The sequence below is a fragment of the Canis lupus genome, chromosome 15 (genome assembly GCF_048164855.1).
Source record: "Canis lupus baileyi chromosome 15, mCanLup2.hap1, whole genome shotgun sequence".
Classification (NCBI taxonomy): Eukaryota; Metazoa; Chordata; class Mammalia; order Carnivora; family Canidae; genus Canis; species Canis lupus.
Genome location: NC_132852.1, coordinates 34,157,135 through 34,182,908, shown reverse-complemented (window position 1 = coordinate 34,182,908; position 25,774 = coordinate 34,157,135). Strand labels below are relative to the sequence as shown.

Below are 25,774 nucleotides of genomic sequence, written 5' to 3'. Positions count from 1 at the left end.
GGGCATCCTTCAGGGGCGTGGCTCTCCATAGATCTTCAAGCCGGAGTCTTTGGGTCTCCGTTGCCCTCTCCCAACACCACGGTCTGTCCCCCGAGGGCACTCTGGCCCACTAGGGGTGTGTGGAAAACCCCTCCTGTCTCCGAGAGCCTTGTTAACACACAGCTGAGGCTGATCTGCAGCCTGGCCCATTAGACTTGTAATTTGTGTGAACCCCAATTCCCTGAAGCAGCTGTCCTCTGGATGCCTAGCTGGCCGTGGGGGGTTTCTGGGCTGGCCCTTTGGCCTTTGTCTCTCTTATCTCCTTTTTACTTCTCTACTTCTTTCCCTTTCTCTCTCTTTTCTTTCTCCTCTCATCCCCTGTCTGCTTTATGTACCCTAACCAACCTCCCCCTTCCCAACCTCCCTGGAAGGTCAAGGTCAGACTTGGTGCAGGACAGGACGTTGGGCTCTATTACCTAAGCCCTGGCTGGCCGCCTTTGGACCCGGCAGGCCCGTGGTCGTGGAGAGGGAGGTTGGGAGAAATGTAGGAAGAGGAGCCCCCTCCCTGGACCTCCCTCGTGGGGACAGCACTCAGGGGTTTGGGTGTGTCATCAGCCTCTCAGGACACAGGGTATGAGAGCCAGAGTGGCTAGTTTTGGTTTCACTCTGGGCTGATTTGGCTGTTTTTATGCCCCAGTCCCTAGCGAGATCTTTAGTTTAAAGCTGCGGGGACAGGCAGGGAAGGCCTGGGCGTCCAGATCCGGGCAGCGTGTGAAGGGGAAGCTGGGCCTTTCCACCTCGCCGTGCGCTTGCTGAGATGCCTGGAAAGAGAGCTCGTCGTCGTGGGCACTCAGAGATTTGCTGCCTCCTGGACGGTCACCCTTCCTCCTAGGCCTTAGAGGATCATGTTTCATTTAAGAAGGAAGGCAAGTTTTCCCGACAGTCCTTATCTGCTGGGTCCATCAGAGCTCCACCCCGTTTCTCCATGGAGATCTGAGCAGAATGCAAAGCCCAACCAGGCTGGGTCCAGCACTGGGGCTCTAGAGTTTTCTGAGCTTTCAGGATGTGCCAGGTTCTGTGTGCATGGAGCTCTACCTGCTTTGTCACATTACAAGAGGATCTGTGTCCTCGATTTTTAAGTAATTTCTACATGCGTCGGGCTGGGACTCGTGACCCTGAGACCGAGTCCTGGGCTCTCTTCGACTAAGCCAGCTGGGGGCACCCCGCTTTATCATGTTTCAACTTGGCGGCAACACCAGGAGGCCAACGCTCTTAATATGCCCCCTACTTACAGATGAGGAAACTGAGGCACCGAGATGCTTAAGTCTTGGCCCAAGGTGATCTGACTGGTGAGGAACAGAAGTGGGGAGTCAAACCGGGGCAGACTGGTACCAGAGGCTTGGAGCAAGCCTCCTGGCCGTGTGTGTGTGTGTGTGTGTGTGTGTGTGTGTGTGTCCACTGTAGCAGCTCCCCACCCCAATGTGGACCATCCACTTTTACTCCTGCAGCTCCTCTCCCTGGGAGCATGTTCCTAAGCTGACGGCATAAAGTCCTTTTGATGCCTGGGCTCCTCGAAGTGGACACAGTGAGAGCCCTGTTCCTCTATCCCCCCACCCCCCAGTCTGGGCCTCAGTTCAGAGCTCCCAGGGCACAGTGAGGCTCCAGAGTGAGGCCCGGCCCTCATAGGTGAGCAGAGCCCGCTGGGGACAGCCGACACCATGGGGTGCACACTGGCCCTGGAACAGGGCCCTGGACCCGTTGCACAGACCCATGCCCAGAAGAGGAGTGGGGCGGTGGGGGGGCTCCCAGACCTGGATCTGGAAGAGAGCCATCCCTGGGCAGAGGGGCTGCCCTCTCCACTCCGAGTGGGCCCCCAAAGTCTCTGCACCCTCGGCACAAGGATCCTGCTCCTGATGGGGCAAGTAGGACAGCAAGGCAGGGACTCCTAGAGATCTTGGCTTTGAGGTCCATCCTGTCCCTGGTGTTTGGTGAGGGGAAGGTGATGAGAGGGATTAGAGGGCAAGGTAGGTAGACATAGGATATGGGGGGAGGGGGAGGGAGAGAGGGAGATGGCTGGGCTCCCCCCACCCCCAGAGGCCCCAGATGGAGGGACACCCTCGCCCTCTGTCCACAGAGGAGTTGCCAGCAGGAGGCAGGAAGGCTGGGCTGTCCCTGCGTGGAGGTGTCCGTGGGGAGCCCTGGGGATCAGCAGCAGCTCCTCCAGCCTGAGGCCCAGCTGGTAATCCCCTCCCCAGAGGCCGGCCGACCCAGCTGAGGAGAGCTGTTGGCAGAGGCTGCCTCTGCACATCCTGGCTTTATCTTCCCCACACATTGAAACCATCAGGCCTGGCCCTGCGACTGCAGCCTGCCTGGCTCTGTCAGCTAGAGACACTGTGCTTTCATCCAAACCCGGCCTACTCTCCTCCAGGTCCCCACTCGGAAGGGAGGGGTGCGGTGAGCACAGCTCACGCCCCCCCCACCCCCAGCCAATTTCAGAGCTTCCTAACTCTTGTTCCCTATTTTGTTCTCCTCTCTGAAATGTTTATGAGGCCACCTTCCAGGCTGGGCCCTGGCTCCTCGAAGGGGAATTTTGGTGGAAGCTGCAGAGAGCGGGAGTTCTGGCCACCCCCACCCCCAAGCCGAGCTACTCCCTGAAAGCGGTGAGCTCTCTTCGGTGCCGGTGCCGCATGTTTTGGGGAAGCCAAATCAGAGGCAAACCCTGAAATTCCTCTTGCTCACGGCCAATAAAAACCTTGCTTCAGTGCCGGCTTCCTCTGCTGAAATCAGATATCCTAGTAATAAACAAGTCGGAAAGGCAGGGGAAAGCTCTTGCTTCTTTCTTCTGATTAGTTTTTCTTTCTTTAAAAAAAAAAAAAAAGTTTCTCCTCTTAACGGGACGCCTGCCCCAGAAACTTGAGCCCAGAACTGGGTCCTCTCTGGCTCTGCACCCACCCCCCACCCCCTAGTCCTCACCCTCTGGGTTCCCGAAGACCAGGGTGGGGCCGGCCTTCCCCAACGCCAGGCAGCTCAGCTCAAAGGCAGGTCAAAGGGTCTTGAGGAGAAGGGTCTTTGCCGCCTGGGGACCGGGCTGCCAGCTGCAGGGAGAGCTGGGTCTTCAGCCTTCAGCAGCTGCTGGGGAGCAGTCAGCAATGGGACAGTGAGGCAGGACACGGGACCACTGTTTTCCCCTAAAACAGTCCTTCTGAGTCCCTTGGGGTGCAACCCCAAGGCCTTTGTAAAAAGCCGGGCACTGTGGGTTTCGGGTGTTGAGTGCACAGGTGAGAAAACCAGACAAATCACATCTCTGCTGCTAGGGGGGCTTGTGGTACAGAGGACTGGGGAGCTTGGCTTCCTGGCACTGTCCTTGTCGCCCCGGGGTAAGTGCGTCTCCCCACTTGGCCCCACAGTGGAGTGCCTTTCCCTGCCCTCCCTGGTTTTTAAGTGATTTTGCTGTCAGAGATGCTTTTCTGTTTGTTTTTCCTTCTGACACTATCTCTCTGGAGAGTTTCTGGTCAAGAGAATTATGTCGAGGCTGCAGATTGCAAGAGAATTGCGCCTAATGGGGAACAGACAGACAAGACACCTTTCAAGTCCAGCCAAGTTATCCCCCCCTCTCCCAACTTCTCATCTTCCCTTCTTGGCTTCAAAGTTGGCCCTAGTTTGTGCTAGTTTCTTTGGGACAGCTGGTGGGTAAGGTCACACATTGATTTTATTTTGGAGATTGGCAGCTGGGTCAGGCTTTGCTCTGGAGCTGGAGCGCAGGGGAACTGGGCTGGGGCATGGGTGAGGCAGGCGCTGGCAGGGAGCCCGGGGAGCACCCCCCACCCCAGCCCAGCTTGGAGAAGGCCCTCAGGCCCTCAAGAGGTGGCTTCTGCTCCTTTGTGAGCTCAGAAAACTGCTTTTAAATACAAGAAAGGTGCCAAAAGACCCTTCCCCTTTGTCCCTAGCATATTCCATTTCAGCTTATCTGTGCTGGACTTTCAGGGAAAAGAGTGTTCGTTCTGGGGTCCCTTGGACACCTGAAGGGATGTTAGGGGAGGAGCTGAAGATCAGGGACCCCCAACTCTGTGGATAGCCACCCACCCACCCCCGCAGCCACCACACATGCGTGGTGATGCAGACCGTGTGTAAAGGGAACACTTTCTTTACCTAGGTGCCTCTTGAGGGGAGAGGGCAGATTAGCGAAGCTTCTTGGTGGACAGTTTGGATTCTTTTGCCCTCAGTCATCAGGCTGACGTAATAGCATTCAACTGATTTCATGGTGAAGACGGTCGCAGGTCCCAGAGCAGATCGGTTCCAATTGCACCGCTGTCAAGGCCACCTTATCAAGGCCTTCAGGAATTGGCGGGCGAGTCCTTCCCGTCCAGAGCTTTGGTGGAAAGCACAGAGCCACTTCTTTTCAAAAGGACAGAGGTGTCTTGGGTGTTAAGGATGTCCTGTGTGACCTCATTTCTCCTGTGTAGCAGTGGGGAACAGAATCCTCTGCCAGCCTGGCTCTGGGGCGGGGGGTGGGGGGGTGGGGGGGTGGGAGGTTGGGGGGGGAAGGGCACAACTCTGCATGATCTGGGCTTCACAGCTCAGCCCATGGGGTAGTTTGAATCTGGGGGAGGGATGAGTGTGTTAGGGAACCAGGATGACAGGAGGAGAGGCTAATCCACCCAGGCTGGGTTTAATTCTCTCCTCCCTGCTCATCCCCACTGCTTGTGGTTTCAGAGTTTGTTCTGCATTAAAGATGTGTCAGTTCTCAACAATTACAATAGACTAAAAACATACAGTTCTTTTACGGTAATACGTTTCTCTTAACTTAAACCTATAAATCTAAGAATATGCCACCTACCAATTATTACAATCCCGAGACAACAGAACATACCAGTGTGGTGCAGTGAAGCTCTGGACTAGGAGTCAAGAGCCTTGAGTTTATTTCTCGCTCTGCCATGAACCCACTCTGACCTCAGAAAAGGAGCACAGAACCTTCTCTGGGACTCAGTGCCCTGTCTACAAAGGGACACCACCATGTTGCCAAAATCACCCTACCAATTTTTGTGGGGGCAAAATGAGACAACATAAGGGAGAGTGCTTAATGGGCTGGTAACGTTTAAAAAAGGCAGGGAAGGGGCAGTGTATATTTTTAGTAATTAAGAGATGCAACAGTTGGAATCTATGAGGAAATCTGCAAGGACAAAGCGTTGCCGGATCACTGGGAGCCTTTGAGCATCTGACCCTTCTAAGGGTGACAGGCTGGCACCGGGCAGGCAAGGGCCCAGGCTGCGATGGGAGGGGCCCAGAGAATGCTAGGCCACATGGTGGGTCTGCCCCAGAAAGCCGCTCCTGTGACTCAGGGAACTTGGTGTGGATGCTATCACATCTGATGAAAACGTGGGAGTATTCGGACCTGCTGCCTCTCCCATATAACAAGTCAAAGTCATAATTTTGCTCGCTTTTCTCTCTGCCAAAGGCCCATACCCGCTGTGGGTATACTGGACAGACCTACTTTGGTTTCCTTTCCTTATCTGGGTTTGATTCACCCTCCCCTGGCTTGCCTCCTTCATTGTTTCCAATCTCTAGGCACAATCCAGAGAGTTCTTTATTAAAAAGCTTAGACCAGGGCAGCCCTGTGGCGCAGCGGTTTAGCGCCCCCTGCAGCCCGGGGTGTGATCCTGGAGACCGAGGATCGAGTCCCACGTCAGGCTTTCTGCATGGAGCCTGCTTCTCCCTCTGCCTCTCTGCCTCTCTCTGAATAAATAAATCTTAAGAAAAAAAAAAGCTAACAATCTTTAAAAGAAAAAAAAAAGCTTAGACCAGTTCACCTCTCCCAAAGTGTTCTGCAGCCACCCTCGGACCCCTGGTCCAGTTAGCAGAGAAATGAGGTATCTGGGGGAACCTAGTGTCTTTGCAAGATGCAATCCTATCACTTGGAAAAATCGTGTTCTCTTTGGCCTCCTTTCCTGCCCATTGAAGGACTGAGACTCAGGGTGAGGGACCCCTCCCAGGAAATCTGGCCCCACAGGCTAACCAATGTCGCCACCTAGGGGCCGTTTAAAAGAGGTTCTTGCAGCAAGAGGGAACCTTCCTTTTAATTGCTGAAATATGGACATTTCATTTTCTTGCCTTTAGAAGTTCAGAATTCCTCTCTCATCCACGGTGTGCCTTTGGCTACAGCTATGACCCAAGGGAAGTCTTCCTCTAAAGCTCGGGTGGCACGGTATCAAGTGACGGGCACAGCTGCTACGTGTTGGCTCCAATGCCCTGTTCCTGTTAGACTCACTCATTACACCAGGTCTTAGAAAATAAATCTTTTAATTGCTTTATAATTGGCACAGATGGTATAATTCAAATTCACATTTTTATTTAATATACTCTGGAACATCATGTTAGAGTTCTGACTGAAACTAATCATAATGGTTTTAAGTTTTACAAAATTACATTCAGCAGCAGCAGCAGGTTCTGAAAGTTGTTTCATGAAATTAAAGACTGGGGCTTAAATAAATAAGGAAAAAGACATCTAGGAACTAAACAGACTGAAGTCATCTGTTATGAATCTGAGGATTGTGCTTTCTGGTTTTTGAATATCTTGCTACTTTATTAACAATCAAGAAGTTACAAAATTTTGGCTTATCAATGTAGCAGGGGAGGGGAGGTTATAGATGTGCCTGGGGAATGGTCGCAGGGACGGGAACCTTAAAGCCAGGCCTTGTCGAAACTGCAAACCTGAACTAGCCTTGAAGCAATCTCTGGGGAGCTAGGAGATTCACTGGTCTTTGATGAGAAATCACCATTAAAAGGATTATGGTGAAGAAATCACAGCCTTGACTTCCTGTCACTGAGAAAAAGCTCAGAGCCCTGTCTCTTCAGGAGGATGTGAGAAAGGCCCAAGCCCATTTATGTCACCCCTGTGATTTTCAGGATCAACACCACAAGGTGGCCAATGCCATAAACTCTTATCCGCAATGATTTGGGTTTGGAGGGGTACCTGTACAGTCATTCCAGAGTAGAGACAATATTTACTGGCGGGGAGGGGTGGGGGGTGGTGGAACTGGGGCCAGCAATCACTTTGCTCCACAGCAACAAAGACAATTACTCAGGAGGGGTTTGTAGGAGAAAATTTTCTATTAAGGGAGATGACAAATGCGAATCCCTCTCACTTTGGTGATTATAGGCATCAGTGGCCACATTTTAATCTGGGAAAGGCATTCATGGGTTGGTTGGTGTTCCTGGGCAGGATTCAAAACTGAACTCGATGCCTGGCTACTGATTTGGTATCTGTCCTGTGGAAATGTCAGGATTTCTCAAATCCAATCCAAAACTGCTATCTGCAGTGAGCTTGTTACACCAGATCCTAAGTACAGATGGTTCCTGTCAATACACACAGTCATCAGCATGCTCTCTCCAGGTTACAAGGAGAGTGTTGCTGTGCTGTAACACATGGGACATCAAAATGGAATTCCAGGTGAGTGCATAGTTAGTCTTCCTGGACCGGCCCACGGGATGGGAGCCACAGCTGTTTGTGCTGGGCTCAGTGTGCCTGCGCCACTTCCACTGGGGTCTTCAGGTCTGCAGCGGACTTGTCTAAGGGAGGTTTCTTGGAGTAATCTCGCTCTCCAAAAATGGTGCTTCCTACTCGGACATTCGTAGATCCTACTTCAATCTGTGGGAAAGAAGAGAAAGCATCAAGGCCCGAGTTTAAAATAATGCAGCCAACGCTGAACCTGTGTCTCTCATTCTTCCATGAAAAACGATAACGGAGCAGAAGAGGGTCACGGGGCAGTGGTTAACCTTGGTGTCATCCTACGTCTTGGGTGTGTTTGAGAAATAAGCATTTCCTTGGCTGTCACCGTGATTAGGGAATATGAATGCCATTTAGTTGGGACCAGGGATGTTAGATGTCACACTGCATCTTACAGCCCACACCCCTTTCTAATGTTCCAGGGTTAGGCAGTTGAAAAAACCTTCTCTTGATTGTTTGAGCACGGGATCTAATTCCATTTTACTTATAAACACAAAGTATTTTTGCACAGTTCTCATATATGTGATTTCCCAAGAGTGCAACTACTGGATACACAGAGTGAAGTTTATACTTTCTTTTAGCACTTATCAAGTTATTTACTAGTCCTGAAAAACATATATTTGAGGTGCCAAAGCAGCACGCCTTTATCAGTATATAGTTATAGCCATTGCACTCATAGTGAAGCTACCCATAAGATTAACTTCAGACTTCGTCATTATGACACTCACATATCCATGCCCAAACATTACACAGTGCATTGCCTTTTCAAAAAATTATAGTTAAGGGCCGCCTCGCTGACCTAGTGGATAGAGCATGTGACTCTTGATCTTGGGGTCATGAGGTCAAGCTCCACGGTGGGTGTAAAGATTACTTAAAAATAGATAAACTTAAAAAATATTATAGTTTAATCCCCCCTTTCTTTTTAGGTAATCTCTACACCCACCATGGGGCTTGACGTCCCGACCCTGAGATCGAGAATCACATGCTCTACTGAGCAGGCCAGCCAGGCACCCCTTCTTATTTCTTTAGAATCCACTTATGGAATGATACTGAGTTTTAAAAAGTTATGTGTCAGGCTATAATTTCCACACATTTCATTTCAGAAAAGCAGGGGGTGGGGGATGTTGGAACAGTTGACAGCCACTGCTATTGGGGGCCCTATTGCTATGATGAGGTGTTTCAAAGGTTTTTTTTTGGTAAAACCCACTTTCTGCTGTGGCCTTTGGGACCCTCCCCTTGAGGCAAATAAAGGCACCTGGGAGGACACTTACTGCATGCTGGAAGTCCATGGACATGCCCATGCTCAGCTCCACCTGCTCAGGAGGGACACTCAGCTTTTTACACAGCTCCTCTCGGAGGGAGAGTAACACCTGACAGACAAGCATGACATTTATTTTATTCCTGCCTTCTCTAAGGATCTTTAAAGTGGCTGAATCTGAACATCTCTGCTGAAGGTTACTGATTCCTCATTGGTTTCAAGGCCTGCCAAAGTTTCCAGAAGTTATCCAAAGAGTTTTTGAGTACATGGTTCTACTTAAAAAAAAAAAAAAAAAAAAATCAAAAAATGATCAGCCGATGGAAATGAAGAAAAGAACTCATTTTCTCTGAAGACTGTGTTTTAACCAGGTTCAAGTGGGGCTGAGAAAGGTCTGTAGGGTTCTGGAAATCTATTTTCTCCTTTCCTTACGAGAAGAGTTCAGAAGAGGGTTATAACCCCAGATAGGCAATATCTGGGGTGTCTCTGAAGCTTATTACAACAGCCAGTCCTGCAAAAGCATTTCGCTAAGATGCTTCCTTAGTGCATGAGCAATCCCTCCCATCCTCGGACCCCAGTACCTGGAAGTCTGGATTTGGTCCTTGACTGAGATCATGTCCAAAGCTTCCTATGGTCATCAGCCCCACAAATTCCAGGCTGGGGCACTTGGCATTTATATGTTCCACCATGGATACTGTCTCTGAAGGCAGAAGGCCATGTTTACCTTCACAAAAAGGAACAGAAGACACTTGTACCAAACTGTTTGACCTGGCCAGAGGAAGGCTTCACTTTCATCCCATCTTGATAACAGAGGAGGTGACTTTCGGGCAAGAGATAACGTTTTTGGAAAAAAACATATCAAGTCCTACAGAGTAACTTTATTTTTGAAGTCTTTGTCTATGTTGCTTCCCTTCTGGTCAGGTTCTAAGTAATGATCATCTGAATCTCAGTGATCTGAGCTGAGAACAGCTGAAGCAGAGGGAAAAGAAAAAAGCATTGCTTTTTCTTGGGACCCCAAGAAGACTCATGTAGCCAAAATGCCAGATTCACTGGAGGATTCTTTTCCTAGCTCTGATTTCATTAATTTATTACAACTGTAAATGTTTTATTTTATTTTTTATTTTTTAAGATTTCATTTATTTATTCATGAGAGACATAGAGAGAGAGAGAGGCAGAGACACAGGCAGAGGGAGAAACAGGCTCTATGCAGGGAGCCTGATGTGGGTCTCGATCCTGGCATGCCAGGATCACACCCTGGGCTGAAGGTAGGCGCTAAACTGCTGAGCCACCCAGGGATCCCCACTGTAAATGTTTTAAAATGAAGCATATATCACACAGTTTTCACTATGCATTTGCAAAATGAATTGGAACTTGCTAATTAATAACTGGAGGAGGAATCTGCAGCAAATGATGTTATTGTTATGCAGTTATAAGGAATATTTATATTCTCTTTCCCTCATTTTTCAAATGGAGAGGCTATGAACATCCACTTTAATCTTTAATTATAGTAGATTACAGCTAATTATCAAGAAATGATGTCACAGACTTGACCTGGAGCCAATTTCAGATGTACCTATGCTGACAACATTATAATCTAGGTGCATGTAGAAACAATGATAATTGTTAAAATTTACAGAACACTTATATGTCAGGCACATGTGCCAAGTCCTAACAGCTTTTCACTTAATACAATAACCACGAGGTAAGTATTCTCTCCATTCTAAAGATGAGGAAACTGAGGCACAGGGAGGCTCAGTACCTTGTCCAAAGTCACACCACTAGAAACTGCACAACTGGGATTTGAACCCAGGAAGCCTGGCCTGAGGGCCTATCTGGAAAACAGTGTACACCATGTTCCTTCATGTTACAGTATGGTGAATACTGGTGCTCTGCTGGTCGCAAGCGAATGACTGACCTGTAAATACTCTTAACAAGTGCTAGCAAGTAAGCTGTGCAGGGTTCTCTGCCAACAGCTCTACCCACATTACCACTTTCAATCCTCCTGACACCCTCTAATGTAGGCACTGTTATGACTATCACTGTCTGCCAAGGAAACTGAGGTAGAGAGAGGTTAGGTAACTTGCCCAAGGTTACAATGCTGGAAAGTGCTGGAGCTCAAACCCGAGGTCTGATTTCAACACCTGAGTATTACATGTGTAACTCTGCCATCTCTTTTAGGAGTGATGGACTTTTGGGAATTTTCAGATCTAAGTCACAGTCCCCTTCCTGGCTCGTCCTATTCTGGGCCACCAAAAAATTAAGAATTAAGAAACCACGATATATGAAAGAATTATATGTGGACTGGCTTAGATGTCACTGTGCCATCTAGATTCTACAGGAAACAGTTTTCTTAAAGGCCTGTGATTTCCTTCTAGAACCTTAGCTATCACATACTCAGGCTTGTCATTCTTTCTGACCTTCAACCATCCTACGGGAAGAAAAATCTACAGTTCAGGTCTGCTCACTTACTCTGCTCTCCACTGGTGTTAACCTGGACCATAACCTTTAACCTTTCGGGAGAACCTTTTTTCTGCCACGAACTGTTCACTTTGTCTGCCAACTTCACAGAATCCACTGTTTCCAGCATGAAGAGATTGGGGACGGCTGTAATGAAAAAGAGGCAAGGTAATTCTTCACTCACCCTACTAGCAGCAAGAAATACACAACCAGTCTTTGACTTGGTGGCTGGGAGAACAATTTCCCAGAAAAAGAACAAGACAGTAAGTCTCAGTCCTGCTGAGACTTATGTGACAGTTTCACTAGATGTCAGTTCCAATGTGGGCCCGCTGCTGTCTCATCAGAAAGGACCAACTGGGGAGACAGAGGCTGACATATTGCAACCAGGCGGCACACGCACCCCTGGGCTTCAAAAGGCTGGTAATTGTGGAGATTCCTAAGAACATGCTTGATGGGACCAAATCTCAGTTCACACTGTGAGAGCCGGGGCAAGTGACAAAAAAGGAAGGATAACAGTGGAGGCCAAAGTGCTTCCCTGGCATGATAACGTCATGTTCTGAAACCGTGGAATGGGGATGCTCTTATTCAATAAGGACATTGGAATGACCCAAACACTGACAGCTATGGGAGCCGCTGATGTCAGCGAAACCATCTCCTTTTCCAAAGATGCATGTGACATGAAGTGTGTCTTGCTTGAGATACATGATAATGAAGACAGAAGCGGCAACATCAGCAGCCTGCTCTGATCACTGAGATGCCCCAGGCAATTTGCTAACCCCTGTACATATATTATTGCTTTTTTTTAAAAAAGATTTTATTTATTTATTCATAGACACAGAGAGAGAGGCAGAGACACAGGCAGAGGGAGAGGGAGAAGCAGGCTTCACGCAGGGAGCCCGATGCAGGACTCGATCCCAGGTCTCCAGGATCACACCCCAGGCTGCAGGCGGTGCCAAACCGCTGCGCCACCAGAGCTGCCCTATATTATTGCTTTTTAATCTTTACCATGGTTCATGAAGCACTATTTTTACCTCCATCTTACCAATGGGGAAACTGAGGCTCAGGAAGGCTAAAGTTTATTCAAGTTTACAAAACTAACAGATATTAGAGCTGTGATTTAAACAATGGTAAACTGATTCCATATTTTTAAAAAGATTTTATTTATTTATTTTTTGGGGGGGGGGGTTGGAGGGAGAGGGAAAGCAGACTTCCCATTGAGCAGGGAGTCTGACCCAGGGGCTTCATCCCAGGATCCTGAGATCATGACCTGAGCTGTTTAAATAATTGAGCCACCCACGTGTTCCATGACTCAAATTCCTAATGCTGAATTTGAGCTCAGACTACTTCACTTTTAAAAAAAAAAATGTATTTAAAAGAGACAAGAGTAGATGTGCTTGGTGTAAAAAAAAAAAAAAAAAAAAGCAACATGCGATAAAAACTCAAAGCTCTGACCCTAGAAACTCCCACTATTACTGTTGGGATGAGGATTTTTCCAGATGTATTTTAGTGTATTTCCACCCAATCAAATACACACACATCCCAGATATATAATTTCCTGGTAATTTTTGAAATAACATACAAATTGGATCATACTAAATTTTTTTCCCCTAAATATCTTATTAAGATCTTAGATCTACATTCAACGTGGGGCTTGAACTTTTATAACCCTGAGATCAAGAGTCGTGTGCTCCTACCGACTGAGCCAGCCCTGCTCACAGTAAATGTTTTACGGGTTGCTTGCTTCCAGTTAGCAATACATGTTGGAAATTTTTTTTTTTTACATCAGTACCATAAATCCACTGGTACTTCAACAACTGCAACATTCCACAGAATAGATGATCACAATTTACTTACCATTGTTCTTATTAATAGACATTTTTTCTTTTTTACTACAAAACCAAAGCTTAGACACAGATCTCTGTGCACATATACAAGTTGCTATAGGACAGCAAGAACTGAAATGATTATAGAGGAAGTACAATTAAAACTGTGTTAGATACTAGAAATCCAAAAACGCCCTATCACTTTAGAATCTTCCTGGCAAAATGTGGAGTGCTCATTTACTCATGCTCTCAAAACACTGGATATTAGCAGCCTTTTAATTTTTTGCAAACCTGTTTGGTGAAAAGTAGAATTTATTATTATATTTTGCATTTCTTTTATTAAAGGTAAGCATTTTTCATTTGATTACTGGCTGTATATTTTATCCTTATAAATGGCCTATTCTTAGTTTTTCCCTAGGTTTTTCTTATAGATTAAAAAAATACATATGGTTCTTTATGCATTATGGACATTCTTCCCCTTTTAAAAAGTATTAACTACCAATCTGTGTTTCTCTTTTGCTATGACTTATAGAAAGCTTTAATTTTTATAAGCAAATGTGCTAATTGTTTCTTCTATGGCTTCCAGATTTTATTTTATTTAGAAAGGCCTTTCATCAGTCTGAAAAAATAAACATATTTTTCTATATTTTCTTCTAATACTTTTATAGTTTTGATATTCAAGTTAATATTCTTCAATTTAGCTAGAATTTACACTGAGGAAGGGATTCTAATTTAATTATTTCTTTAATAAAAAGCTGATTGTCTTGTTGCCATTTATTAAGTATATATAGGCTTCCTACTTCCCCCATATCTGATATGAAACAGCCTTTATTTTATTTCATTTAAAAAATATTTTATCTATTTATTCATGGGAGACACACAGAGAGAGGCAGAGATGTAGGCAGAGGGAGAAGCAGGTTTCATGAAGGGAGCACAATAGGGGACTTGATCCCGGGACTCCATGATCACGCCCTGAGCCAAAGGCAGATGCTCAACCATTGAGCCACCCAGGTGTCCCTTGAAACAGCTTTTAATAATAATATAGTAGACTTCTGCTTCCCAACAAATTCAGGGGTCAGATTTACCCTACCTGAACAACCAAATGGACAAAATACATGAAACCATGGTTTACAAGAAATGGGTATGGAAGACAGTGACCTCTGAGGGATGAGAAACAAATAGAGTGAGCCCAGTTGCCCCAGGTTACTGCCTAGAGTTTTTAGAATGTGGCGCAGGGAAGGGGAGCACAGGAAGAGCGTGGACCCTGAGTTGAGGACATGACTGAGAATCTGGAAAGTAGCTAGAGTTCACAGAGCAGAATTTAGGAGAAGAGACAGCTGCACACAGAGAGATCACTGGTGATTTGTGAAGGGCTCCCCTCCAGAACGCAGCTGGGTATGGATCAGCACGTGCATGTGAGGAAATCAGCCATGGCTGAGTATAGAAATATTTGAAAGGATTAGGAGAAATAGTGCCGGGGATCCCTGGGTGGCTCAGCAGTTTAGTGCCTGCCTTTGGCCCAGGGTGTGATCCTGGAGTCCCAGGATCGAGTCCCTGTAATGGAGCCTGCTTCTTCTCCCTCTGCCTGTGTCTCTGCCTCTCTCTCTCTCTCTGTGTCTCTCATGAATAAATAAAATCTTAAAAAAAAAAAAAAGAAAAGAAAAAAAGAAGAAACAGTGCCTGATGTTCATGGAGGGCATGGACTAGTGCTGATTTCCACCAGACAGGCTGGAATGCTCAAGATTCATGGGGTACTGGGGGTAGAGTATACAGAGGGTCTTGTCTCAGTAATGGGGAACTATTAACCCTAGACTGAGCTCTGCTGCAGTCACACCAACTAATCTTAAAAGCAAGACCTAAAAAGATCACACTGTTCCCAATAACTGTGTTCCAAACAAAGCTCAAAAATGTTGAGGAATAGGAATTGAAATGGAATATGAAATGGAATATGAAATGGGAATATGAAAATGACCAGCTCCCAACAAGAAAATTCACAATGTTTGGCTGTCCAAAAAAAAAAAAAAAAAAAAAGATCAGGCAAAGAAGCAGGAAAATACGATACATAATGATGGTTAAACTACTCCAGACTGTCAAAAATAATAGAATCAGTAGATAGCACATTAAAAGTTATAACTATCCATATATTAAAAATTATTAAAAATTATAGAGAGAAATAGAGGATATAAAAAAAGACTCAAACTAAACTTCTAAGTATGAAAACTATAACATAATAGGAGATGAAAAATCCACTGATGGGATTAATGGCAAATTAGATAATGCTAAAGAAAAGCTTAGTTACCTTGAAGAAATTACCCAAAGTTAAACACAGAGAGGGGAAAATAAATCATAAAAATTAAAAGAGCATCAGTGGGCTGTGGAATCATCTCAAGCAGATTAAATACATAACTGGAGTCCCCAAAGGAGAAGAGAAGGTGGGGGGCAGAAAATATATGTGAAGAAACAATAGTTGAAAAAATTCTAAACTTGATTAGAACTGCAAATACCAGATCCAAGAAGCTCAATGAACCCCCAAGTACAAGAAACGTGGAAAAAATTATGCCAAGGCACATCATAATCAAATCACTCAAAACCAGTGATAATGAGAAAAATCTTAAGTAGCAAGAGAAAAAAAAACCCCATGATATATGCAGAGAAACAAAGATAGGATGACAGCATATTTCTCACTGGAAACAGTGTTAAGTGAAGACAGTGGAGCAATATTTTTAAAGTACTGAAAGACAAAACTGTCAAGGTAGAATTCTATAGTCAGTAAAAATATCTCTAAAAAATAAGGTGAAGGTGCAAAGAAAGTTCAATGAAAAAGAATGAAGTTGCATCTCCCTCTTCCTTAGGCTATACATAAAAATTAACTCAGACCCAAAGGTGAGATTTAATACTCTAAAACTCTTACAAAAAACAGGAGTAAATATTTGTGACCTTGGGGACATCTGGCTGGTTCAGTCAGTAGAGCATCTGACTCTTGATCTCAAGGTTGTGAGTTCAAGCCCCACATTGGGCACAGAGATTACTTAAAAAAAATTCTTTGTGACCTTGGATTTCTTAGCTATAGCACCAAAAGCATATGCCACAAAAGAATGAAGAGATAAATTGGAGTACATTAAAATGAAAAATTCCTGAGCTACAAATGATACCATGGAGAAAGTAAACAGATAACCCACAGAATGGGAGAAAATATTTGCAAATCATATACGTCATAAAGGACTGGTACCTAGGCTATATAGAGAACTTTTACAATTAAACAATAAAAAGGCTCAATTAAAAGCACACACAAAGGATTTGAATAGACATTTCTCCAAAGATGTACAAATGGCCAATAAATACATGAAAAGATGCTCAACTTCATTTGTCATTAGGGAAATGCAAATCAAACCACAATTTCACATATTTTTATTACTCCACTTTATCTTCTTTGCTGACTTATTAGCTCTAACTCCATTGTGTCATTTTTTTTTCATTGTGTCATTTTATTGGTTGCTTTATTCTATTTAATTTTTTAGTAAGCTCTATGCCCAATATAGGCCTTGAACTCATGACCCTAAGATCAAGTTGTATGCTCTACTGACTGAGCCAGCCAGGTTAGCTTATCGGTTGCTTTATTTTTTTATTTTTTTAATTTTATTTTATTGGTTGCTTTAAAGCTGAACTCATACACAGTCTACTTAAAATGGTGTCATTCTTCTTCATATGTAGCTTAAGAACCTTATAATAGCATACTTCTGTTTCTTACTTTCCATTTTGTATGCCATTGTTTCAATGCATTTTACTTTTTCATATGCTATAAATCCTATAATACATCATTATTATTTTTGTTTATAAAACATATTATACTAATAAAACAAGAGAGAACAATTAGTGAAACTAAAACTAGTTCTTTGAAAAGACTGATAAAATTGATAAACCTTCAGCCAGATGGATTAGGGAAAAAAGAGAAGAAGCAAATTATCAACATCAGGAATGAGTTGACATCACTACAGATTCTACAGATATTAAAAGGATAATAAAGGGATATTACAAACAACTGAATGCTCATAAATTCATTGCTTTAGATGAATTGGGCAAACTCCTGCAAAACATAAAGTAACAAAGCTCACCCAAGAAAAAACAGATTATGTAAATAATCTATCAATAAAATTTAAATTATAGTTAAAAACCTTCCTACAAAGCAATTCCAGGCCTCAGTGGTAAATTCTACCATGCAGTTAAGGAAGAGAATACCAATTCCACATAAATTCTTTCAAAAGGCTGAAGAGTTGGGAATACTTTCCAGTTCATTCTATGAGGCCAGCATTATTCTGTTATCAAACCTAAAAAAAAGATATTACAAGAAAGTGAAAGACCAATGTCCCTTATGAATGTAGATGCAAACATTCTAAGCAAAACTTGACAAATCAAATGCAACATTATAGTAAAAGGATACTACTGCCTGACCAAATGAGTTTATTCACAGGCAAGGTTTAACATTTGAAACTCAATAAATATAATTCAACATGTTAATAAACTGAAAAAGAAAAACTGTAGGATTATTTTAATGTATACAGCAAAAGCATTTGACTAAATCTAACACTGATTCTTGATTTATCAAACTAGGTCGATCCTCAGCAAACTAGTACAGAAGGGAAATTCCTCCTTGTGATAAAAGACACCAATAAAAACATGCATGCACACTCTTAGCAATTCTATTCAATACTGTATTGGAGGTATTAGCTAGTATAATAAGGCAAGAAAAAGAAATAAAAGGCATCCAGATTGGAAAGGAAGAAGTGAATTGTTCACAGGTAACATAATTGTCTATGTAGAAAATTATATGAAATCTGCAAAAAAAAAAACAAAAACCCTTTAAACTACTGGAATAAGTAGAACTTAAAAAACTAACAAGAAACTACTAGAATAAGTAGAACTACTAGCATGAGTTTAATAAAGTTGCAGGATAGATGAATATACAAAATATACAAAAAACAAAAATCAACTATTATATATTAGTAACAATCAGAAATTGAAGTAACAGCTCAATAATAGTATCAGCAGATAGCATCAACATAAGAAAAAGTTAGATATAAATCAGGCAAAAGATGAGGAAATCCAAAAAAAAAAAAAAAAAAAAAAAAGATGAGGAAATCCTGCACAAAGAAAACTGCAAAATATTACTGTGAGAAATTAAAGAAGACCTAAATAAATACTAAACTATACCTTATTAATGCGTTGGGAGATTCAGTATTTTTACTATGCCAATGTTCTCCAAATTGATCTATAGATTCAATACAATTCTAATCAAATACCTAGCAGGATTTTTGTTTTGTTTTGGTAGAAACTGATAAATTGGTTTATATGGAAATGCAGAGGATCTAGAATAGCCAAAAGGACTTTGAAAAAGAAGAAAAAAGTTGGGGACTAACACTATTGATTTTTTTTTTAAAGATTTAATTTATTTATTCATGAGAGAGACACACACACAGAGAGACAGAGATACAGGCAGAAGGAGAAGCAGGCTCCACGCAAGGAGCCCGATGCAGGACCCGGGTCTCCAGGACCACTCCCTGGGCTAAAGGCGGCACTAAACCGCTGAGCCACCTGGGCTGCCCCAACACTACTGATTTTTAAGAATTATTATAAAGCTCCAGTAAATCAAAATAGCATGCTACTAGTATAAAAGATAAACAGAACAGTGGATCAAGTAAATAGTCTTGAAATAAACCCATGGATAACTGATTTTGATAAAGGTACAGAGGAATGCAATGGAGAAAGGACAGACTGTCCAACAAGTAGTATTGGAACAATGAGGTATTAAAGAACAAAAACAACTTAGAATCATACCTTGAACCATATACTAAAATTAACTCAGAGTGAATAATATATGCCTAATATAAGACCAAACACTATATAAAGTTGCTAGGAGAAAATCTGTGTCACTTGAACCATAGGGAAATATGTTTTATTTTTTTATTTTTATTTTTTTTTAATTTTTTATTTATTTATGATAGTCACAGAGAGAGAAAGAGAGGCAGAGACACAGGCAGAGAGAAGCAGGCTCCATGCACCGGGAGCCCGACGTGGGAATCGATCCTGGGTCTCCAGGATCGCGCCCTAGGCCAAAGGCAGGCGCCAAACCGCTGCGCCACCCAGGGATCCCCGGGAAATATGTTTTAGACACAACATAGAAAGCATAGTCTATGAAAATCTAAATTGATAATTGGACTGCATCAAATTAAAAACTTCTGCTCTTCAAAAGACACTGTTAAGAAAATGAAAAGACAAGCAATAGAGTGGCAGATATTGCAAAGCATGTATCTGATAAAGAACTAGTATCCAGAATATATAAAGAATTCTCTCTGAAAGGTAAAAAAATCCAATTAGAAAATGGGCAAAAGACTTTGATAGAGGCTTTACTGAAGAAGGTGAACAGATGCAAACACGTGAAAAGATGTTCCACATCATTAGTCATTAGGGAAATGCAAGGGCAGCAGCACATACCTACTAGAATGGCTAAAATTAAAAGATTGACCGTGTTAAGTGTGGACAAGGATGTGGAGAAACTTGAACACTGCTGGTGGGAATGTACAATGGCACAACCACTTTAGAGGACAGTCTGGCAGTTTCTTCAAAAGTTAAACATACATGATGGGTATAGAGCTTCAGTTCTGAGAGAGGAAGAGTTATAGAAGATATAGTAGTGATGGTTGCAAACAATGTGAATGTACTTAATGCCACTGAACTGTATACTTAAAAATAGTGAAGATGCTAAACTTTGTGTTATGTATATTTTATCAGAATTATAAAAAATGTTAAACATATATTTATCATGTGACTCAACCATTCTACTCCTAGGTGTTTATTCCAAGAGGTAAGAAAAAGTCCAGAAGTGCCTGGATGTCTCAGTCGGCTAGCTCAGGTCATGATCTCACAGTCGTGAGATCAAGCCTTGCACCAGGCTCCAAGATCAATGTGGAGTCTGCTTGTCCCTCTCCCTCTGTTCTCCTGGCTTCTCCCACCCCAGCATGCATACTCTCTCTCAAATTAATAAATTAATAAAAATCTTAAAAGAAAAAGTCCACATAAAGATGTTCATGACAATTTTTCCCCCTCACCTCCATAACAATTTTGTCATAGCCCCAAATTAGAAGCAACTCAAATGTCCATCAACAGGTGAGTGGGTAAACAAAAAGGAATGAACTACTGATACATAAATCAATATTATGAACCTTAAAATAATTATGCTGAGTGGAAGAAGTCAGACTGATAAAAGTACATATTTTATGATTCCATTTATATAAAACTCTTAAGGTAAACTAATCTTTTTTTCCCCCCTATTTTAAAAAGATTTTGTTTATTTATTTGAGAGAGCGAGAGAGCAGGAGCAGGGGGAGAGGCAGGGGAGACATGAGGAGAGGCAGAAGCAGACTCCCTGCTAAGCAGGGAACCCAATATGAGGCTCAATCCCAGGACCCTGGTATCATGACCTGAGCTGAAGGCAGATGCTCAACTGACAGAGCCACTCAGGTGCCCCACAAGGTAAACTAATCTACAGTGATAGAAAGCAAGTTAAGTAGTGCTGAAGGAGGGATAGGGTGGCGGAGGGGAAGCAGGAAGGAGGGGTTACAAAGAGTATAAGGAAACTTTTGGGGGTGATGAATGTGTTTACTACTTTGCTGTGATGGTTTCACAAGTACAACCATATGTTGAAACTAATCAAATTGTGCACTTTAAGTATATATAATTTACGTTAGGTCAATTATACTTCAAAAAAGCTGCCTATAGGGGATCCCTGGGTGGCGCAGCAGTTTAGCGCCTGCCTTTGGCCCAGGGCGCGATCCTGGAGACCCGGGATCGAATCCCACGTCGGGCTCCCGGTGCATGGAGCCTGCTTCTCCCTCTGCCTGTGTCTCTGCCTCTCTCTCTCTCTCTGTGACTATCATTAAAAAAAAAAAAAAAAAAAAAAAAAAAAGCTGCCTATAAAAAACCAGGTTATTTTAATTTTGCACGTTGAGAGAAATAGGTATTTGGTTCCTCAAACAGACTTCCACGTGCCATTGTCATACAGTTAAGTCTTTCTGTAGTTAATATTTAATTTTACTTTGCTGTATTATATTTCACTGTATATTGTATTTTATTATGTACTGTTTTTGTTTTATTGTATATTATATTTTATTTACTATAGGCTTACATTTATTCATTTTTAAAAAACATTTATTTATTTATTTATTTATTTATTTGAAAGAGTACTAGCAAGTGGAGTAGCAGAGGGAGAGGGAGAAGCAGACTCTCTACTGAACAGGGAGCCCAACATGGGGCTCGATCCCAGGACCTTAGATCATGACCTGAGCTGAAGGCAGATGCTTCTGAGGCACCCAGGCACTCCTATAGCTTTACATTTAAAGGGAAAAGGACAAAAATGTCTCCCTGGCCAACTGAAAAATCTTATGAGCTACAATTCCTTATAATTCATTTGAAAGACTATCATATGATACCTAGCATCTTCAAGTAGGGTAGGTTTCCAAGTATAAACAACCCAGTCAATGGTGAATTCATTCTGTTGTTGGTATGAGGCTTTTACTTTATACTAAGAATTAAAATTTATTTTCCCCCAAAACTCCAGAACACAAAAGGTGAATTAGGACTATTCTAAAACCTGTTCTCTTTTCCATAGAAAGTAGTATAAGTAATATAATGATAAAGAGATTTTGTCTTCATATTTAGAAATTTATCTTACCCATCAATTTGTTGACATTTTGTTTCTGTAGGTGTCCAATGAAGTGCCATTTGATCTCGGGACACGAAGACAGAATCTGAAGAGAAAAAGGTAACCATGTTTGACTTAGAATTTATGAAGGCCTTGCTGGCTCAAATACCTTACACACACCCTTCTGACTGTTCATGTCTATGCAGAAACCACTACCACCATCTTTAGCCAGGCTCTTAAGTGAGAAAAACCTATGGCTTCTACTCTGTTTCTCTTCCTTGTTCCCATCACTTCTCTCCATCTTTTAGATATCATCCATTAAAGATGAACTGATTATGGGGCATCTAGTTGGCTCAACTGGTAAAGCACATGACTCTCGATTTCAGGGTCGTGAGTTCAAGCCACACACTGGGTGTGGAGCCCACTTTAAAAAAAAAAAGAAAAAAAGGATGAACTGATTAAAGCGTTCAAATCTCAAAAGGATCCAGGATTACAGCAAGCTCCTAAATCACCACAACCAAAAAGCTGCAAAGGAGAAAACTACAGTCTTAGTTTTTTGTTTTTTTTTTAAGATTTTTAAAATTTTATTTATTTATTCATGACAGACAGAGAGAGAGAGAGAGAGGCAGAGACACAGGCAGAAGGAGAAGCAGGCTCTATGTAGGGAGCTCGACGTGGGACTCGATCCCAGGTCTCTAGGATCGCACCCCGGGCTGAAGGCGGTGCTAAATCACTGGGCCACCGGGGCTGCCCGTCTTAGTTTTAATAGAGAAAGAAAATCTAGCTGTGCAATATTTGGAGTTCAAGGTGAATGTGGACATTTCTACCGCCAGTTCACCCTGCTGTAAAACTCAACCACCAAAGTGGGTGTGACTTTCAACTGAAGGCCTAAGATTAAGTACAAACTCAAAAGAATTCAGATATCCACTTACTTTAGGATTTGATGCTTTTTCTAGCAGTTCTTGAACCTAAAGGGTAAAAACAGAAGGAATCAGAAGTCTGGCCATCATGACTTTTCCAAAGGCAGACTGGAAAAAGGCTTACATAGTTCTCCCCAAAAGTGCGCTGGCCATGACAGTAGGCTTCAATCACCATTTCCACAGGTTTGGTTTTGCTGACTGCTACTAGCCGGGGCTGGATGGCTGGAAGATCCTGCCAAGAGGGAAAGAGCCAAATGAGTGAACATTTAGGAATATTATTCCAGTAAGTTCTATAAGATGGATCTCATAGACTCAATCAGCACAGGTCTTCACTTGACATTGGGTAAGCTCCATTATTCCAATATTGGAGAGAAACCAGTATCAAATAATGTTGATCGGATGCCTTTCAAATGCATAGCATCCAAATTTAATGTGTTAGCTACTTTAATATCTAATCTCTCTCAGGTAGGTAAGTAAAAGCAGTATTTCCTTAAAATGTGGTCTTTGACCAACTGCATCAGCATCATCTGGGTACCACTCCAGACCTACTGAATCTGAATATCTGGTGTTGGGAGTCTGAAAATCTGCTTTTTAAACAAACTCTCCAGATGATGCTCTTGCATACCATGGTTGGAGGTTTAAGAAGCACTTCATGAAGGGAAGGCACTACTCTCTGACTAGAGGGGATGCCACTTCTTGCTTCCAAAACCCCAAGGTTACGTTTTAGAAACCTATTCTGGTCCTGGCATAGTGATTAATATTGCCCCCCCCCACTCTCAAAAGTGGTCTGTGTAGGGCAGCTATGTAATTTACTGTTCATTCTAATCAAGAACGAGTAGCAGAACTGAGGCAGGGACATCAAAAACTCTGGACTCAGAATTAGACCAATATGATGACCCCCACCCCCCTGGGGTTTACAACAATTACATAAAAAGCAGAGCTTCTCTGCATTCTGCTTCAACCTAATCCATACAGAGGCATTAAGAAATCCACCTATCCTCATGCAGCTCGGTTTTCATGTATGCCATCACCCTCTGCTATTTTTACAGAACCACTGTATTTTCTTTTCTTTTTTTCCAAAGATCTCTTTTATTGCCTGTGTATAAAATGAAGCAGAGACTCATTTTTTTGAGAGGGCAGCAATGATACACTCATGGTGATTCCGTAGACATGAATGAAGGACACCAGACACAGTGGGTCCTTCCTTCATGTGGATTACTTTACTGCTTAGAAAGACCCACAAGTAAACAGGCTTAAAACAGGCATAACTTCATGTCTCTGAACACCACATGGAAGAAACCCTGAATGCCCTTTTCTTATATGATTGTGGTGGCTAATTTTATGAGAATCACTGTATTTTCAAAGGCCCTGAGGACTCAGAGCTATTAGCAAGACGTTTCCTCTTCCTTCTCAGGGATGCATTACCAGCCTTTATGAGACCATGTCATAATTTCTACCACCGTGTTGATGAATTGATGATTTCCAGAGAAAACTGAACAGGCAACCCATCTGCCTGAGGAGCTTTGCTGGGAGAACCTCCCTGAGTGATGTTTGTCAGGGAAATCCCTAGCTTCTCTTGGAGAATCCCTGAGAATCATAGAACATTAAGGCCAGCAGTGAGCTTAAAGCAATCGGAGCTTATTTTACTGCCTACGGCAGATGAGACAACTCAGGGCCAGAGTCGTTAAGTGACTTAATTCAAGATAACATCTAGTTCGTAGCCAAGCAAAGACTCTACTAATAAAGGTGTTCCGCTCCAGGAAAGCATTCTGAGTTCTGACATTCCGAGTTTGACCTTTTTGTTCAGTTGTGTCTCACTCCACACCATCGAGCTTAAACCTACAGTGTGAGGAGTAAACACTGGCCCTCGGTCTAATGAAATTTCAAGAGGAGATAAGGGGAGGAAAAGCGTTCCTGCAAACCGCTTGGGATGGGATGTCAGCTCGCCCCTGCGAGGGAGCACTGCCAAACGTGCCCGTGCAGCGCCGTCTCCAGAGCGCGGCCAATCCACCTCCGCTTTCCGCCACGAGCATCCGCTAGCTGTCAGGCGCTGCCCACACGTGATCCCGGGAGACCTGGCCTCCTGCAGGTGTCCCCGTGGTGGATGGGGCACAGGGCCGCGCGGCGGCCGTCTGCTAAGGCTGCGGAGCCCGCCACGCGAGGGACGGGCAACGGTCGCGATGCCGGGGGCCGGTCACTTCCTCGGGTAGTGGATACTTTCAGCTCCAACCGAGCCAACCTCCAGAAAGCCCTGGCTAGCCTTCTGGGGGCTCCGCCACCTGCGCCGCCGTCCCCGCGGGAGACCCGCTCTGCGTCACCGTGACGACCCACTCCTACGCAGGGGCCTCCCTCCTCAAAGCGGCCGCCCAGCGTCCCCGCGCCTCCATTCTCACCCGCGGCCGCCGCGCCACCGCCTGCTGCACGCGCTCGTTCACTGCCCGCAGTGCGAACCCGACTCCCAGCTCCGCCGACATGCTGCCAGCTCTCCACATCCCCCGGGACCCACCCGCGCGGGGACCCCCGCACCCCCAGGCCGAGACCGCCTTCCGGTCCCGCCCCGCGCACGTCTCGTGGGGCCCAATCGCCGTTCACCAGCCAGTCGGCTCACCCAATCGACAGCGGGCAACGCGGGGGCGGGACGGGGCGGCAGGCCCCGCCCCGCGGCGGCGGCCATTTTGGGGAGGACGCGGGGGCCTGGGGCGTGGAGGCCCGCCTGCCGTGGTTCCCGTGCCCCCCGCGCGCCCCCCGATGGGAGCCTTCCGCGTCCAGCTGCCGGAGCCGCCCCCACCGCCGCCCCCGCGGGAGCTTCCTCCGAAAGGCCGCGGCCTATTCGGGGGTCCTCGTCTCTACAGACGTCCCGCAGGTGTGCCCGTCGGCCCCGGCGGTCAGAGCCGGGAACCGAGACGTCCGCGCGGGGACCGGGACTCGAAGCCGCTAGGGCGGGAGACACGGCTCTTAGTGGAGGAACCGGTATGAGAGAAAAGAACGCTGTTTCTCAGGAAGGCGGCGTGGTTCAAATGTGTGGTCATTGATCCCTGTGGCCCCGGAGTCCGGGGCTGCCCAGGTCGCGGTCCGCGCCGGAACACAAGGCATCCCCGACAGGGGCATAAAAAGTAAAACATTTCAATGGGTACCTTTAAC

General features: G+C 44.4%; 1 protein-coding gene and 1 long non-coding RNA gene across 7 annotated transcripts in view; one reads left to right on the top strand and one right to left on the bottom strand.

Moving 5' to 3' along the window:
* Nucleotides 1-6,259: 6,259 nt before the first annotated feature.
* On the bottom strand, nt 6,260-25,200 carry PLPBP (pyridoxal phosphate binding protein). Of its 4 annotated transcripts, none has more exons than XM_072776423.1 (8): nt 25,027-25,200; nt 22,758-22,865; nt 22,646-22,681; nt 21,744-21,819; nt 11,208-11,342; nt 9,320-9,462; nt 8,755-8,853; nt 6,260-7,624 (listed from the first exon to the last, which is right to left on the bottom strand). In XM_072776423.1, exons 1-8 carry the CDS (start codon nt 25,123-25,125, stop codon nt 7,493-7,495), a joined length of 828 nt encoding a protein of 275 aa, XP_072632524.1. In that variant the 5' UTR covers nt 25,126-25,200; the 3' UTR covers nt 6,260-7,492. The 4 variants fall into 4 exon arrangements, with proteins under 4 accessions (XP_072632524.1, XP_072632523.1, XP_072632526.1 ...); XM_072776422.1 differs by having other exon boundaries at nt 24,556-25,177; XM_072776425.1 differs by lacking the exon at nt 11,208-11,342 and having other exon boundaries at nt 25,027-25,187.
* The window catches only part of LOC140604846 (uncharacterized), an 11,892-nt gene continuing 10,558 nt past the window's right edge, over nt 24,441-25,774 (top strand). Inside the window, exon 1 of one of the 3 annotated variants that reach the window (XR_012007676.1) lies at nt 24,441-25,603. This is a non-coding gene — a long non-coding RNA (uncharacterized lncRNA). Of the gene's footprint in view, nt 25,747-25,774 lie in introns of all 3 variants that reach the window. The other 2 variants (XR_012007675.1, XR_012007674.1) reach the window with 2 other exon arrangements.